At 41.4% G+C, this 16,804-nt stretch overlaps 1 protein-coding gene across 3 annotated transcripts in view; it reads right to left on the reverse strand.

Moving 5' to 3' along the window:
* Positions 1–473: 473 nt before the first annotated feature.
* usp28 (ubiquitin specific peptidase 28) overlaps positions 474–16,804 on the reverse strand; it is a 34,247-nt gene continuing 17,916 nt past the window's right edge. For 2 of the 3 annotated variants that reach the window (XM_039778270.1, XM_039778269.1), the window contains exons 14-26: positions 16,573–16,772; positions 15,307–15,377; positions 14,521–14,749; positions 13,632–13,967; positions 12,246–12,379; positions 11,080–11,355; positions 10,445–10,540; positions 9,255–9,433; positions 8,174–8,252; positions 7,219–7,298; positions 6,477–6,600; positions 2,204–2,402; positions 474–1,378 (exon numbers count right to left, since the gene is read on the reverse strand). In XM_039778270.1, the coding sequence (XP_039634204.1) occupies positions 1,203–1,378; positions 2,204–2,402; positions 6,477–6,600; positions 7,219–7,298; positions 8,174–8,252; positions 9,255–9,433; positions 10,445–10,540; positions 11,080–11,355; positions 12,246–12,379; positions 13,632–13,967; positions 14,521–14,749; positions 15,307–15,377; positions 16,573–16,772 (2,179 nt within the window). In that variant the 3' untranslated portion in view covers positions 474–1,202. The remainder of the gene's footprint in view (positions 1,379–2,203; positions 2,403–6,476; positions 6,601–7,218; positions 7,299–8,173; positions 8,253–9,254; positions 9,434–10,444; positions 10,541–11,079; positions 11,356–12,245; positions 12,380–13,631; positions 13,968–14,520; positions 14,750–15,306; positions 15,378–16,572; positions 16,773–16,804) is intronic. The other variant, XM_039778272.1, reaches the window with a different exon arrangement.

Raw genomic sequence — 16,804 nt, forward strand, 5'->3', positions numbered from 1 at the left:
CCTTTACAGTCTTTTTTAGGAGAAAAAAATCAGAGCCACTAGTTCCAGAACTGGCCTTGACAGTTAAAGGTCCCATGGCATGAAAATTTCACTTTATGAGATTTTTTTAACATTAATATGCGTTCCCCCAGCCTGCCTATGGTCCCCCAGTGGCTAGAAATGGTGATAGGTGTAAACCGAGCCCTGGGTATCCTGCTCTGCCTTTGAGAAAATGAAAGCTCAGATGGGCCGATCTGGAATCTCCTCCTTATGAGGGATGGGCAGGCAAAGCAGAGAAAGGGGAGGTAACCTTGCTCCTTATGACCATGATAGAGAGAGACATCATGGCTTTCAAACAAGCAAAGTGGCAGTTGGTCAAGGCTAGCTACAGACACAGAAATGACACATCCTAAGGAAAGCTCATTGTGGGACTGGCTCTAGTGGCTGTAATTCTGCACCAAGGCTGAATTTGAGGAAAGAGACTTCAGATACAGTATTAGGGGACCACTAAGGTCTATATAAAAGAGACTTCAGATACAGTATTAGGGGACCACTAAGGCCTATATAAAAGCATCCGAAGAACACTATGTCATGGGACTTTTAAGTAATGTGCTCTTTGGAGATGGTACCAAGAGGATGTACTCAAAGTCGAAGAGATTTGGAGGCAGAAGGTTTAAAACATGTTTTTAGATGTTAACTGATATCTGGTAAACCAAAAACTATTGTTTTGCGGGTCATGGGAAAACATCTTCTTGTTTACAGTGGGCTGCTACCGTTTGGGCCTCTTTTGCATAACCTGCTGCTGTTTAGGGGCCATTATGATTTTTAAACACTGTTAGTATTTTTTCAGCAAACTGGGGGTTGCTGATGCTGGTGGGCAGGCAGAACAGAAGGCATATAATGGAAGCTTTTCCAGAAGCTTTTGGGTGATGTGGTAATGCTGTTGTAATGAGCATGTATTCATGTGCTGACAACCCTGCCCCATCCCCTATCTATCTACCCCTAAATACGGCTTACAGCTTTCTATGTTAAACCATCAAAATGATATGCATGTGCAGTACTAAACCAGCCGATAAATGAAATACATAATTTGGCTTGTTGAAAACTACACGCTCTACACGTCTCAACCCCACAGTCTGTCAGCACAGAAGGAGCTATCGGCCAAGTTGCTTGCAGGTCAGACGCATGCTTCAAGGAGGTTGTTGGGGGTTCCATTCAGGGCTTTACTTAACGATGACTATCGAGGTGCTGTGGATGGACTCCATGACAGCAGCCAGGCGACTGCACAGGTCGTGTGCCTGGTTGACATGGACTTTGGGTGGGTCTTTAAGAACTACTGTCTCAGCTGATCCGTCCAGAACCCGAGGCAGAAACTCCCCCAGCTTCACCTGCAATGAGTCTGAAAACAAAGGAAGAGCCGTAGAAATGGGGGTTTATTTTAGCGGCATTTTAGTTCAATGTTTGTTAGTGTTAGTATCGGTGTATGTCCCAATTTTACTGCTCTACGAGCGCACGGTGGAGGATGCATGCATATGCCTACGAGACATTGCTGATGCGATACACAGTCCTGCAGACAGTTTCACACTATTCCACTGATTGACAGTTGGCGTTGCAGCAAGAAATGTAGCACTGCCCCAGCAAGAGGCAAGAAAGAAGAAGACTGTTGATAAGCATACATGGATGTTTAAAAAAGGCTTAAGTTAGTTTAAGTAGCATGTGTAGAATGTTAAGCAATTATTTAGCATTTTATTTAGTATCTTAATTATTGTGATTAAATTAATTTAGATTAATTTTGAAAATTGGTGCCATCAGGGTTGGAACATTTTGACAACAATTAGAGGATTTTCATAAGATATGCAGATGTCTTAATTTAACTTAGAGCTGGGAGAAATGGAGAAATATCACGATATGTTTGACCAAATACATCAATTTTGTACATACATAAAATACATCAATATTGAGACGTAGGGTTGACTATTGGTAATAATGTGGATATAATGACTAAGTGGGTAAAGGCAAATAATAGAACAGCCTGGTAAGTTCAGAAAAGTACATCACTTAACTGTAATGTAGCCTTTAAAACCAGGAAAAGATAAACTTATGCCATATTGCTATATTGCAATATTACGATATCCAAAATGTAAGACAATATCCAGCCTCGAACTGTATATCGATTTCAATATAATATCGATATATTGCCCAGCCCTAATTCAACTTCTTTTACCATCCATGTCCTGGCCCAGGCAGCAGCACCAGTGGCTGCGGATGCTCTCCATGGCGTCCCGGTCTTCGTGGGATAAAGCCGAGTCCCGGCTCATCAGGTGAAGGCAGGGGATGACGGCCTCGTCCATGATGGCGATGCCCTCCTCCACATTGGTCTCCTCGCCGCTGCAAAACAGCTGCGATGCACTTTCATTCAATCCCTGTGTGGTGGATGTTGGGAGGAGGAGGAGGAGGAGGATGAGGAGGATGGAGAAGAGAGTAAAAGTTATTGTTACAAGGTTTCCTCTGTACTTCCTATGTGGGTTTGATCACTTTGCAACACTGTGCTCATGAAGCATTTCAGGAAAATTACACATATACTGTATATTTAGAAGCAGATTGCATAATCAGATCAGTTGCCCCATAATGCGTAGATATTGTGGTTATTGATAAAAACCTGATATTCTCCATTTCCTTATTTGTTTTAAGAATAACATAAGGGCTTAAAAGCTGAGTGTCACTGCCCTCTCTGGTTGAGAGTTTCAAGCCTGGTGAGGGTGGTTGGATGTGGTCAGAAGTGTGCACCAATTACTATAGCCAACAGTGATGTCACAAGGTCCTCTACACCTGGACATCACTGTAGCAAGGTGATCAGTTAAACCACTGGCGGCCATCAAAAAAAGTTTTTCAGTTAAATTACCATTTAAGATACAGAGTTTGCAATAATACTACACAACTGATATTATACTGCATGATTACATACCACATGTTATGTGGTATGAAAAAGAGCTCACCACAAGGTCCATTTAGTAGCGGTTCTAGAACTTTCAATCATGTAAAATGAGCTTCGTCAGCCGATGGAGTTTCCTTAGTTTTCGTGGAATTGTAGATGTTCAAATGTTCTTTTTCTCCTAAACACTTTAAGGACGTTCATGTTGATCCGAAGGTTTTAAGGCATAGTTCAGATTTATTAAGGTGGGGTTGTATGAGGTACTTCTCCATAGTGAGTGTATAACCTACAGTAGATGGCACTTGGCATGCCCCCAGGTGGGAGAAGCAGGCTGCCCTACTTCAAAAGATCCAAACTATCCCTTTAAGTTCATGTGATCTGATCGAAGGCTCCAGAACATCCACTAAATGGGATTTGTGGTGAGGTTGTTTACTCAACTTCTAGTTCCAGGGTCAATATTGAACTTTGAATTTTAACTTCATAGTCATTATTTCAAATTCAACTGACTGCATTGTATGACCTACTGAGACTGTAAGTAGGCCACTACTGAGACTGTAAGTAGGCCACTAGGACACAGCCTAATTACAGCAATGTTGGTCTGTTGTTCCAGAGGAACATATGTCAGAAACTACTGGCCAAATGTCATGAAATGTCACATGGACACTGATAGTTCCCAGAGGATGACTTCTATGATTCTGATGCCTCCTGAAATTTCTTAAAGCGTGGACCAAAATGTCTACTTGCATACAAGAAATATCAAATTACATGGGCAGACTGCCATGGAAAGTCACATTTTCATATTGTAACTTTTTTTCAAACAACCTTTTTATTTTTATTTTTAAAGGTTCCATGACATGGTGCTCTTTGGATGCTTTTATATAGGTCTTAGTGGTCCCCTAATACTGTATCTGAAGTCTCTTTTATATAGACCTTAGTGGTCCCCTAATACTGTATCTGAAGTCTCTTTTATATAGACCTTAGTGGTCCCCAAATACTGTATCTGAAGTCTCTTTTATATAGACCTTAGTGGTCCCCTAATACTGTATCTGAAGTCTCTTTTATATAGGCCTTAGTGGTCCCCTAATACTGTATCTGAAGTATCTTTTATATAGACCTTAGTGGTCCCCTAATAGTGTATCTGAAGTCTCTTTTATATAGGCCTTAGTGGTCCCCTAATACTGTATCTGAAGTCTCTTTTATATAGACCTTAGTGGTCCCCTAATACTGTATCTGAAGTCTCTTTTATATAGACCTTAGTGGTTCCCTAATACTGTATCTGAAGTCTCTTTTATATAGGCCTTAGTGGTCCCCTAATACTGTATCTGAAGTCTCTTTTATATAGACCTTAGTGGTCCCCTAATACTGTATCTGAAGTCTCTTTTATATAGGCCTTAGTGGTCCCCTAATACTGTATCTGAAGTCTCTTTTATATAGACCTTAGTGGTCCCCTAATAGTGTATCTGAAGTCTCTTTTATATAGGCCTTAGTGGTCCCCTAATACTGTATCTGAAATCTCTTTCCCGAAATTCAGCCTTGGTGCAGAATTACAGCCACTAGAGCCAGTCCCACAATGAGCTTTCCTTAGGATGTGCCATTTCTGTGTCTGTAGCTATTGAGGAGGAGAGAGGGGGCAAGGTAGAGGGTGGGGGTGTGGCCTTGACCAACTGCCACTTTGCTTGTTTGAAAGCCATGATGTCTCTCTCTCATGGGTGGGCCAAATTCTCTGGGTGGGCAAAGCAGAGAAAGGGGAGGTAACCTTGCTCCTTATGACCTCATAAGGAGAAGATTCCAGATCGGCCCATCTGAGCTTTCATTTTCTCAAAGGCAGAGCAGGATACCCAGGGCTCGGTTTACACCTATCACCATTTCTAGCCACTGGGGGACCATAGGCAGGCTGGGGGAACTCATATTAATGTTAAAAACCCTCATAGAGTGACATTTAATAGATTAACTTTAAAGGTCCAATATGTAATATTTGTACTGTAATAAATCCAAAAATGACACCAATGCCTCATCAGATATTAAGGAAACATGTTAAACTGAAATACTATCTTTTCTGACAACAATGCTAATGTCAGTATTTTTTCTTTTTGAAATTTACATTCCGTGACGGAATTTATGTTTATGTTTTGGTCTGTGGTTGTTATCAACGGCCCAGTTTGACAGCCAGGCCGGGTTGCCAGATATACCTGTAAAAACGTAAACCCAGCACGCTACAGCTGTAACGGTAGTACAGCCATGAAAGCAGCTAACAAACGAACAGGATCAACGGAGATAGATTCTACCCGACCTAAAAAAAAAACCCAGCATGTTTCTAACAGTTGCGTGACCAGAGACTTAACAACCCCCTGGTAAATATTGGAGATGTATTTGAAAGATGGAGACAGCTTAGATCCCAAAAGGACGCTGAGTTGGTTTATTTCCTCCTGAACAGGTAAGCATAGCTTCAGGCTAATTTATCACAGCCACTAGGGACGGGCATTTTATGTCATTTCAACATTTGTGTACTCACATTGAATTATATAGCTAGAGTACCCGAGTTGGTTACTCGCAAAAACAATTGAGACACAGCCAGTAAAGTGATCCCGACTGGTCCTGGCTAACGCCGCCATGCTAACCCTGTTAACTGTTAACTGCTAACGTTACCGGGAGGACCAGGCAAGCGGGCCATGGCTGTTTACAACGTGTAGTTCAGCAGCTGGAGCCGACAACGGTGAGTTATTTTAAGCCACGAGAGGGGGGCTGTAAATCGGGAAGAGAGGACTGTGAGTTTGCAGTGTGTTTAGCGATTGTTGCCATAATTCTAAGCCAATGAAGTGTGTTCCGTCGGCAAGGCACTGTTATTTTTAGCGTTTCGTATTGTAATTCTAAGACGGTGAGGTTGTTGTGTTTTTAGCGGTTCATACTGTAATTTTAAGCCAAAAAAGTGTGTCTGTCAGTTGGTTACAGAGCGCGTGATCACGGTTTTTTATGACTGTCAATATAGCCGGCATATAACGTTAGCTACTCCGCTGTGCTGTGGAGTAATGTCTGGCAATGTGAGACTAGCATCTAACGTTAGCTACTCTGCTGTGCTGTGGAGTAATGTCTGGCTATGTGAGACTAGCATCTAACGTTAGCTACTCTGCTGTGCTGTGGAGTAATGTCTGGCTATGTGAGACTAGCATCTAACGTTAGCTACTCCGCTGTGCTGTGGAGTAATGTCTGGCTATGTGAGACTAGCATCTAACGTTAGCTACTCTGCTGTGCTGTGGAGTAATGTCTGGCTATGTGAGACTAGCATCTAACGTTAGCTACTCTGCTGTGCTGTGGAGTAATGTCTGGCTATGTGAGAAAAGCGTCTAGCAACATTGTTGTGAATGCTACGGTCTCCGCCTGGCAACCCCCGTGAACTTCGAGTCTGGGCAGGAGGGGGCGGGGGAAACGACTCTCCAGTATTTTGAATTGGTAGTGCAGTAACTATTTTAACCGCTAGCTGCCAGTATTACATACAATATTACATATTGCACCTTTAATGATGTACTGTAGTCACACACGCACTGACTGCAAGAGCGGCTTTACTCACAGTGAGGCATTTCCTCCTGTAAACAGCGATAAGAGACTTGTCCATGCCACGTTTCTCTCCGTTCTTCAGCAGGGTGAGGTTAGTCTCGTACGCATGAGCCAGGAATATCAGTGCCTCCCGCATCCTGCCGCGCACACACACACACACACACACACACACACACACACACACACACACACACACACACACACACACACACACACACACACACACACACACACACACGGCAGACAACAGCCACCATGTAATTCTCTACAAAAAACTGCCATAACACTTTTGGCCTTTATTGGTATGTAAACCAATCATCCTTATTTTTTAACACAGATGTTTAATCCAGTCAGAATGATATGCACGTGGAAGTATGTTGCAATGAAGTCAAAGTATTTACAAATGCACTACAAAATGTAACTGCTGCTTTTCTTTTTAAACAATGTCACTAATAAAAGATGCATTTTCTTCGTTACTGGACCAGCTGAACTTCATTAACCCTAAAATAGATTTTCCTGCGATCCTGTTTACTTGTTACATATTGTGTATATATGTTTTTACTTATATTGTTATATTCTGGTGCTTGATTTTCTTAGCCCTCTTGTATTTAGAGATTGTGTGACGCGCAGTGTAAAAATGTGTAAGAACATTAGTAGCTATGCTATGTCTTCTTCTCTATGTTGTATGTGCAGTGATGATTATTGTAACAGTGATTCGACACATGCTGGCGAGGCGGTGTAGTGGTGACACCTACTTCCCATGCTGGTAGTGCTCCAGTCCAGTCAGCAGGTAGACAAACACGGTTCTGAACAGCCTGTAGTCGTCATGCCACTGCTGTGAAAAAGCACACAGGACAACCAACGGGAACGTCATTTGCTGTTTGGATCCCACTTATCATTGTAATAAGGTCTGATGTTAACTTTATATTCTTGTAATAAGAAACAGTTTAAAACAGTGTCCCCATCACTCCAACTGTCATTTCATGCTAGGGTCTACACAGTTCTCAGTCCAATGTGACCAAATGCCATCCGGTTTACATGCACCCTGCTGGCATTCCAACCATGCAGACCCAAATACACTCGCCACAATCAAAAACTCTTCCACATAGCAGAGACAACTAATAAAGCTGTGTGTTAATGCTACTATTAAATGTAGTATTTATTTATTTTATTATTATTTCTATCTATCTATCTATCTATCTATCTATCTATCTATCTATCTATCTATCTATCTATCTATCTATCTATCTATCTATCTATCTATCTATCTATCTATCTATCTATCTATCTATCTATATCTATCTATCTATCTATCTATCTATCTATCTATCTATCTATCGTTACAAGCTTTACCATTTTGTCCCACTGTTAATAGAAATTGTTGCTGGACCCCAGATCAGCTTCTGGTGCTTTCTAGTGGGTTTTGTGTAACAGCCATAAAGTTTTATTAGTAGTAATACTAAGTGATGCCTATCCCACCAAATTTATCTCAGTTCACTGCCATACAACAAGGTGGCTTGTCTATCTGTCTCAACATTACATATATAAACTACATATTGATGATTGGTATATTGTTCCTGAACTTAAAGCAAACAAATAAGGCAGCAGAGATAGATTAATTCCCAGTGAAATTATTACAAAGATGGGACCAGTTAACCTCCAACACATGAGCACTGCGTCCCTGAAAATAAGTCAGAAAAGGCAGCCCACCAAGTACTCATCCATATCCATGTCCTCTGGCTTGATGAGGCGCAGCTTGGTTCGGGCTTCCCTCATGATACTGATGGCTCTGCGTGCACAGAAAGGACATAAGTAATGCTTTTAATTTTCAACAGGATTGATACAGGAACATTCACACCGTGCTGCAGGTCTCTGCTCTGGACACTAGATGGCGTAACAGGCATGCTGTATGTAGTGCCCTTTATATAGCTATATAATGGGCACTAGCTGTATGGTCTACTGCAGGGATCTTAAACAGGGGGTCTGGGACCCCTAGGGGGTCCTCAGAGTCAATGCAGGGGGGGGGGCCTCCAAATATTGTTAATATTGTTATGTTGTATGTTGGGTTTTTTTAAATGTAAAAAGTCTTAACATGAATCCAACATATTATTAGCAAATATAAATCCCCACTGATGATAGGCATACTGGTCTCTAGTCAAGGTAATCACTAAGGCCATGCCACATGTATGTTTAACATTAAAACATGATTTATAAAACCATGGCAACAATTATTAAGCTATTTGAATAGCTTAGTATTCTATGCAAAAAAGGTGTATGTGTAAAGGCTTCAGGCTGCCCTACATGTTATTCTAGGCCAGATTTAAACTTAATTTTATAAAATATATGTAATAGGGGGTCCTTGCTCCATCTCTCTTTCAGTTAAGGGGTCTTGGCTTAAAAAACATTGAAGACCCCTGGTCTACTGTATTCTACGAGCTGCTGCTGCTCTGAGAAAAGCCTTCTTTCCATCCAACTTAGTTACTCACTTTTGCTATGTGTACACATTGTACATAAACAACCGACCCAACAGAACCCTTTCAAATCTCTCTTTTCTGACCCCTAATTCCTCACAACTTGTTTTATTATAATGTATTATAATGTCCATATAATGTTCAACAGAGGTTTATCCTTGATCTTGGGGTTTGTGATCCATTTTCTTTTATAATGTCAGTTTCATCCTAGATTGTGACAATAGCTTATTTGTATTCATGTTTTTATCTTTTAAAAACCGATGTAAAAGACTAATGTCTGAGATTCATCAAAGAGCCATTTGTCTGTTATCTGTGTGTACCTCTCATCGAAGCTCAGGTTGCGGTCGGTAAACTGCTCCAGCAGCGTCCTCTCAATAATGCGATTGGGTGCCTTGTTCTGGAAGAAGTAGACCAGAGCGTGCTGCAGACGAGCGTCCTCCTGGGGTGTGGTCTCCTCCTTGGAGAGCTCATACAAGCGGGAATACTCCTCGTGGAAGGCCTGAGGGAACAACGGGAAACTTATCTGTTTAAATCATATCTAAATAAGCCAATGCTGGTAGTTGGCAACATGTAAAAGTGCCAGATATCATGTTTTTCTTTTTAATGCAACCTCATAGTGACTGAACTCAGAATGACTCACACAACAGTACTGTATATTACAGAGGTTAAGTGATAATGCTTGCTTTCTTCTTCTTGCATTCATAATGGGTTACTAAAGTTGAAAATCTCATCAACAATACATAGAAAAAAGTAATGTATAGTTAAAGTAAATTATTTGACTTTTGCCTTCAAGTATCAACCCAAGTATCTCCTCATGTGAGGAGAGCAAATGGATTTTTTTTTAACTTAGACACTGGAACACAATTTGTAATATTTTCTAGTATTGAAGTATTTTCTTTGTTCTCATTAAAATGTGGGGATTATTGGATTTTATGAGTCAAAAGACAAGGTTAAAATGCTCGTCTTGTTATTGACTTTGACCTTATATTTGGAATAGTTTACAAAATAATCTGTTCTTTATCATTAATAGAAGAAAATGTTTGGGATGCTTCTGATCCTCTAATAATTAACACTGCCAATAGTTACAGTATACAGTATATGTTGCATGCTGATGAATGAATTAACTTGTAGCCAACAGGTCCATCATTACATTTGGGTGTTTTTGTGTTTATGTTTTAGTTCTAATAAATATGTGGGGAAGAGATGAATAGAATACAAAAGAAAATACTTTATCATCTACGTTTTTGTGTGCAAATAAAGCAGAAATGTGTCTTTTTGTTTGCATGTGCAAAATCTGTGATGAAAAAGGGTACATTAAAACACATCATATCACATACAGACAGGGCACATTAAAATCCATTTACATAGTGAGAGAAAATGTTGCTCCTATATTTGAAAGAAGCAGTTTAATGTAGCAATGTAAATATTTCATGTTGGCTGGCAAAACGATTCCAGAAAACGTACTGATTATTTCATTGTTTTATGAACTGTGGAGGCGTGAGAACCATACCTTGATGAGGCCAGCCTCAGGGCCTTCCTTATCGAAGGTTTGTCTGGCCTTGGCTATGGCTAGAATGACACCCTGCATAGCTGGAGTCAGCATCATCTAGGAAATAAGAAGAAACAAGAGATTATAACATCACCTGGGCAGCAAACCGCTGAGAATTAGGGCTGAGGGCTGCATCCCATTCCCACATACTGAGATGTTGCAAATGTATGATTTCTGCTCAAATCAGACTGGTGGTGGTTGTGTCAAATGTGGGAAACATCCTTAAAGTAAAGTAAGTAAACTGCAAAACAGCTTAAATGTGTCCCAAAAAGCAGTGTATGAGCACTAGGAAGAACTAAATCCCACACATAAGCTTTCATTATAAATGCTGTGATTCAGTGGTCAAGCTCAGAAAAACTGGAGGACAAAGTTGGCTACATTTTGAACTGATTAACTATTTATCAATCTGATGGTGTCATAAAAATCAGATCTGTTAATATATCTTGCAGCTATGTATTTTACTCCTTTAATGCAATACATTTATCCTCAAATTTCCCCCATTTTAATTTATATTTGGAGGCAGTAACTTAGGTTTAACTAACTTTGCTATGGGGTATAAGCTACTGAGTTCACATCACATTGTGAGACGTGCTTACCTCTTCATTGTATCCATCAGCATCAGCTCTCACCATGATCCGGCCCACGTTGGGGATCTCCACCTCCGAGACCTCGTTCTCAGTCTGTCGCGGTCTGGCCGGGACCTCCTGCTGCTGCTGCTCATCCTCCAGCTTTGCTTCATGTTCAGGAGCTTCTCTGGAAGCCTCTGACTCGCCTTCAGCTTGAGGGCCGAGGCCTGCCACCTGTGTGTCGTCCTTCTCCACATAGGGGTCAGATGGTGCCGGGTTACTAAGCTCTGCTGCAGGGCCAGGAGTCTGACAGAAAGATTTAACAAAAGGCACATAACTATACCTTCTATCCATCCACTATCTATAGCCACTTATTCTGTTTAGGGCTTTGCATAGTCTGCCTCCATATATAAATGCACCTACACTTATCAAGATAAGAATGTAAGGCAATGAATAAAGAGTTGTGATTAGCTTGCTAAGTTAACCATTTCTTGTATTTTGCTCGTTCACTCTAGCTAGACTATAGTTTTCCACAGCAAACCAAAATATCCCCTTTCCTTTACCTCAAGAAAACGTAGCTAAAGGTAAGCAAGTCATTAAAAACAACTTAGAATTTCACTCTGTATCACTACGTGTAATCAATCTTCCTTTCACCGTTAACGTGTGTGTATGTGTGGGGGGGAGGGTGCATAGCGAGTTCAGACCAAAGAATAGCGACGAGACGAGATGAATCCTCCAGTTACTTGCATAGCGCCGGTCTGCGACGCTCTGAAAGCTGCCAGTTCACACCAATGCAACGAGACGGCTTTTCGCCTATTTTTTTGTAGCTATATATATCATTTGTTGCGTCTAAATATCAATGAGGATAAATCAAATTGTTATTGTTGTTCTTATTAATATTTAGGGGGGCTTAGGAACATTTTGGGGTAGCTTCAGCCCCAGAATACCTCATGGGGAAGACAGAAACTTGGCACTATAGCAAATGAGTTGATAGCAGTGATTTCTCCTAACTTTTAGTTTATCTGTGCATTCTCTTCACCCCGCCTGACATAAAGCCTGGATCTCCATGGCTATGCTAAGTGGAGAAACAAGATCCTTGACCCAGATGAACTCACTTTATTTTTGTGGTCTAGAATTTCTGACCCATATTCTAACGAGGGGGGAGCGGGTGGTCGGGGTATCGCAGACGTGCCCACCTGACTCTGAAGCTCCTTTTCAGCTGAGGCGGAGCTCTGGCTGGGCCCCGGGGTGTCAGTGACTGCCTCACTGCTGGTGTCGTCTGGCTGGCAGCTGGGGCTCTGTGGTGGTGGTGTTAACTTTCTTGGTTCTTCTGGGGTCAAAAAAAAAAAATAGAGAGGAAAGAGGCTTTGAGTGTACACACATGAAATATGATGAAAAGTACTGTTCAGTAGTTACTTGCAGGATATACTGTATAAAGGCTACTTCATCATTTAGTATAGGGCCTCAATAAAAATGAAAAGTAATAATAAAGTTACAGTTTTTTTAACAATTCCATAACAGAGGTCTGGGGAAATGCAATCAAAAGTGTTGCCTAGACATTAGTCTCGCATTGCCAGACCTTCCTCCACAGCGCTGTGGAGGAGGGTCTGGCTAGTCCACACAGCATCCCGGGATGGGAGAGAAACATGCTCTGGTTTATTGGCATTTCTTTAAACCAATCACAATCGTCTTGGGCGGTGCTAAGCGCAGAGTGGAGACCACACTGCCGCTGCAAAATAGCCTCGGGAAGGAACTTGTTTTGTTGGAACGTGTACGTTCAAAAGTAGTTTTAGTCGTGCGAGAGATAACTCCGATTGGACAGATAGTCTAGCTAGCTGTCTGGATTTACCCTGCAGAGATCTGAGGAGAAATTACAGTTTAAAATTACAACACAAAGAAAGCGGAAGGTAGCGGACATCTGAAAAGAGTGACATCCGGCGAAATTTAAGGCAGAACGAGAGCAATCCTGGAAGTGGAACGTCGTGGATATAGACTATCTAGAATATACACAGATAGGAGGCCCCTTTTTAGTGGCGGCGCAACAACCAGCGCAAGATCATTTAATATTTTCTTTCAAATTCACTATGCTCGTCTGTCTGGTATTTTGGTGCTCAGTGTGTGCTGCACAGGTGGGAGGTTGATTCAAATGAAGCAGCGCAGCGAGTTGTTGGTATTTTGGAGGAAATTGTGTCTTAGACGTCTCAGAAACCCGTCTGTTTCTGGCTTTCTTACCATTTCATATGGTTACAGTAGGAATGCTAGGAAAGCAGTCTGCATTTATCTTTTATAAATCTTATTTACTGTAAATCAATTTAAGTAATTCTTACAGTGTATGTTGCCCACAGCTGCTTCATACTGTATGAAAAGTTTATCCTTCAGTTAATTGAAATCCTTGCAGCCATCTGAAGGCAGCAGGACAGATATGTTGATAAATCTGCTGCCTCTAATTTGAAAAGTGCTGCCCCAGATCGTTTTTTATACTTGATGATGATCGTGCCGTTATCAGAAAATAATACACAATGGCTTGTTAAGGCTTATGAAAACATTTCCCCATTCCCTTTTCTCTAGTCACCACTCCAGACCTTCAGGCTTCTCTCTGGGATCGTGCTCAGGATCCTTCTCTGCCTCTGGGCCTGGTTGTGACTCTGAAGAAGCTCCCTGCTCCAGTTCCTCAGTGGATGGTCCTGACTGGGGCGCTGGCTCAACTGGTGTTGGGTGTATATTGTCTGGAATGGGGTTTGGGGGCTCAGCAGAGGATGTAGACTCTCCCTGTGGGGCTGCGGTCTGGCAGAACTGCTCCTCCCATTCACTGAGCTCCTGCTGGAACCAGCGGTTGTCTTCGTGGACGTAGCGTCTGAGGATGGATGGCAGCGAGTCCATGCCATTCAGCACCTGGCCTGTCTCATCATCTGTGGCTTCTGAGTGGATGTAGGGCAGTGTCAGTTAATATACTTTCACAATAAAACCCACTTACTGACTCTAACATTAGTTAATTGTAATTATACAAACTGGCATTTTTCAGTATGCTACTGTACTAACTGTACTGTACTAAATATTTACTTAAAATTTAATACAGAGGTCTCTGCTTTTACTGTTCTAGTTTCTAACATTATGAAATAGCCTCGCTCTCAATATCAGGTTAGAGTAAAAAAACAGTAACTGTAAATATTCATTTATATAGAGTGGGTTTTCAATAATTTATAACGTCTTTATTTTTATGTGTTGTTTTAACTCCCTTACACGCTTAATCCTGTTTCTTGCTCACAAAGAAGAACATTATTTATTAATGCTTTTTGATGGATTTTTAAAAAAACTTAGACACTAGTCCGTGATGATGGACAAAAACGCATTGATAGCCACTGATATGGAGATATCTATGCAGTATAATCCGATATCCCCTCTAGTATTATTCAAGGTTAATCTAATCTGATCAAATCAAACTGAATAACTGAAACACACACAGAGCTGTACCTGAAATGAGCTGGGGTAGCCTGTCATCGATGTACATCAGGCAGTAGGCACTGGCGTTGGTCATGCCCCCGAATGAGTCTCGCTCCAGCTCCTCCCATGATGACTCAGTGATGCTTATGTCATTGTACTTCATCCAGCGCTGGTTGGCATGGTCGTAGATGTAGGCCCAGTAATGGCCTGCTGACGCCTGGCCTTCATGAACGAGGACTGCATGGAGTCTGTAGGGTGCCTTAATAAGAGTAGAATGGGAGACAGCATTGAATCCCCGCTGTATAAAAACACTTACAACATTTGTATCAAATATCTGAATACTAAGGTGTGACTCATTGCAGTATAACATTCAGGTATAGCGTTTTTTTCTAGTCTTAAGGATTACTCAAAGCACTTTACACAGCACATTCAAACAGTGGTGGCCGAGGCTGCCATACAAGGTGATCATCAGATAAACATTCATGCAAACATTCACACATCAGGAGCAATTTCGGGGTTTAGGGTCTCGCCCAAGGACACTTTGACATGGGACTGCAGGGGTCAGGGATCAAACCACTGACCATCCGATTGGTAGACAACCACTCTACCACCTGAGCCACAGCCAATCATCTGGTCTGTTCTTATTTGTATTCTGTCGACTTGTTTACATTACATTTGTTTTCTGTTTCTCCACGGAGATCAATAATGTTTCATCCAGTCTGAACCCAATGCACTTTCTGCAGCGGTAGATGTAAACATTTGATTGAATTGCTGTTAACTTGTCAGAGTCAATTAGGAGTGTACTGTAAGTCTTACCTGGCAGAGACTGTTGTCTGAGTACATGCCCTCCAGCATCTGAGTGAGCCTGTCAATGCTGGCCTTTAGCTCTGACAGACAGACACACACACATGCACACACACACACGCACACACACGCACATGCACACGCACGCACACACACACACCGAAAAACAGAGAGAAAACAGAAATGAACACAATGCACCTACAGCAAAGGGAAAATCAATATCTGTTATGTTTTTTATTCTTTTACCTATTATTTACAGGTCTCGCTAAAAAAATCAATTAGACAGCTGCAGCTGATTGAGAGCGCTGCTGCTCGAGTCCTCATTAAAACCATCCAGACCTCTCAAGTGATCTGGGTCAGCTCTGCTTTCTGTCCCCAGAGTCAGAACTAAACATAGTGTAGCAGCGTTCAGTTTTCATGCTCTACATATCTGGAACAAACTCCCAGAAAACTGCAATTCTTAGTCCTTTTAAATCAAGGCTTAAGACTTTTCTTTTTGATGCTGCTTTTTGATAATAATAATGTGAATAATAATTTTTCATTTCTTACACGGCACTGTAATTTTTTTTCTTGTACTTCATATCTGTCCTATTCTATTTGAGCTGTTTTTATATTCCCCTTAATGAATGTCTAATTGTTTTTAATTGATCTTTAATGTTTTATGTAAAGCACTTTGGATTGCCTTGTGGATGAAATTTGCTACATAAATAAAAGCTGCTTTGCTTTGCTCAGGGTTCAATTCAGAGGAATATGACTCAACAATTCACATTTATTATTATTGAGCTCTTTCTTCGTGCAGGTGTGTAGCTCTGTGCCACAGAAGTGCTATTTTCCAAAGGGGCACTCAGATTTTGTTCTCACTTGTACCACTTATCTACTGTATATTTAATATACCAGGTATTTTGGTGCAGCAAGTCAGGAGCTCACTGCAATTTCAGTGTCAAGATTGACCACTTTGTGTACCACCTGTCTAATCAATAATTTTTTTTCATTAAAAAATGACCATCAAATAACTGTGTAATGCATAACGTGTCACTCATAGTGACAAACCCACAGAGAGTTATTATCACTCTATTCCACAGCCCCCCTCAGCTCTCAGCAGCATTTGAGTGCATTTCACCTCATTGTTTTTGGTTTTACGGGGCACAACTTCACTATTTTAGATCGCACTCACTGCTCTTCTCAACCCATTGGTCAGAGCCCATAATGCTAAGACAGCTAAAGCACAACACTTGTGTTAAAAGCAATATAAGTTTGTACACTGTATTATAAGCTTACCATTTATGTCGTTCTCTACTTCGGTCCTCCAACGCTGTAGGCAGGTCTTAACAAAGTGAAGCTCTTCTTCAGTGATGCTGTGTGGGGCTGGGTGGGGTGGGCAGTCAACGGGGTGTCTGCACTGGGTGAAGGGCTTGTATATGGGGGTCCGCTGGCAACTGGAAACAAGGCCCTCCGATGAATCTGGGTCTTCAGGTTCACTGAGGGGAGTTAGGAAAAGCATCAAAGACAC

The sequence above is a fragment of the Perca fluviatilis genome, chromosome 16 (assembly GCF_010015445.1).
Source record: "Perca fluviatilis chromosome 16, GENO_Pfluv_1.0, whole genome shotgun sequence".
Taxonomy (NCBI): Eukaryota; Metazoa; Chordata; class Actinopteri; order Perciformes; family Percidae; genus Perca; species Perca fluviatilis.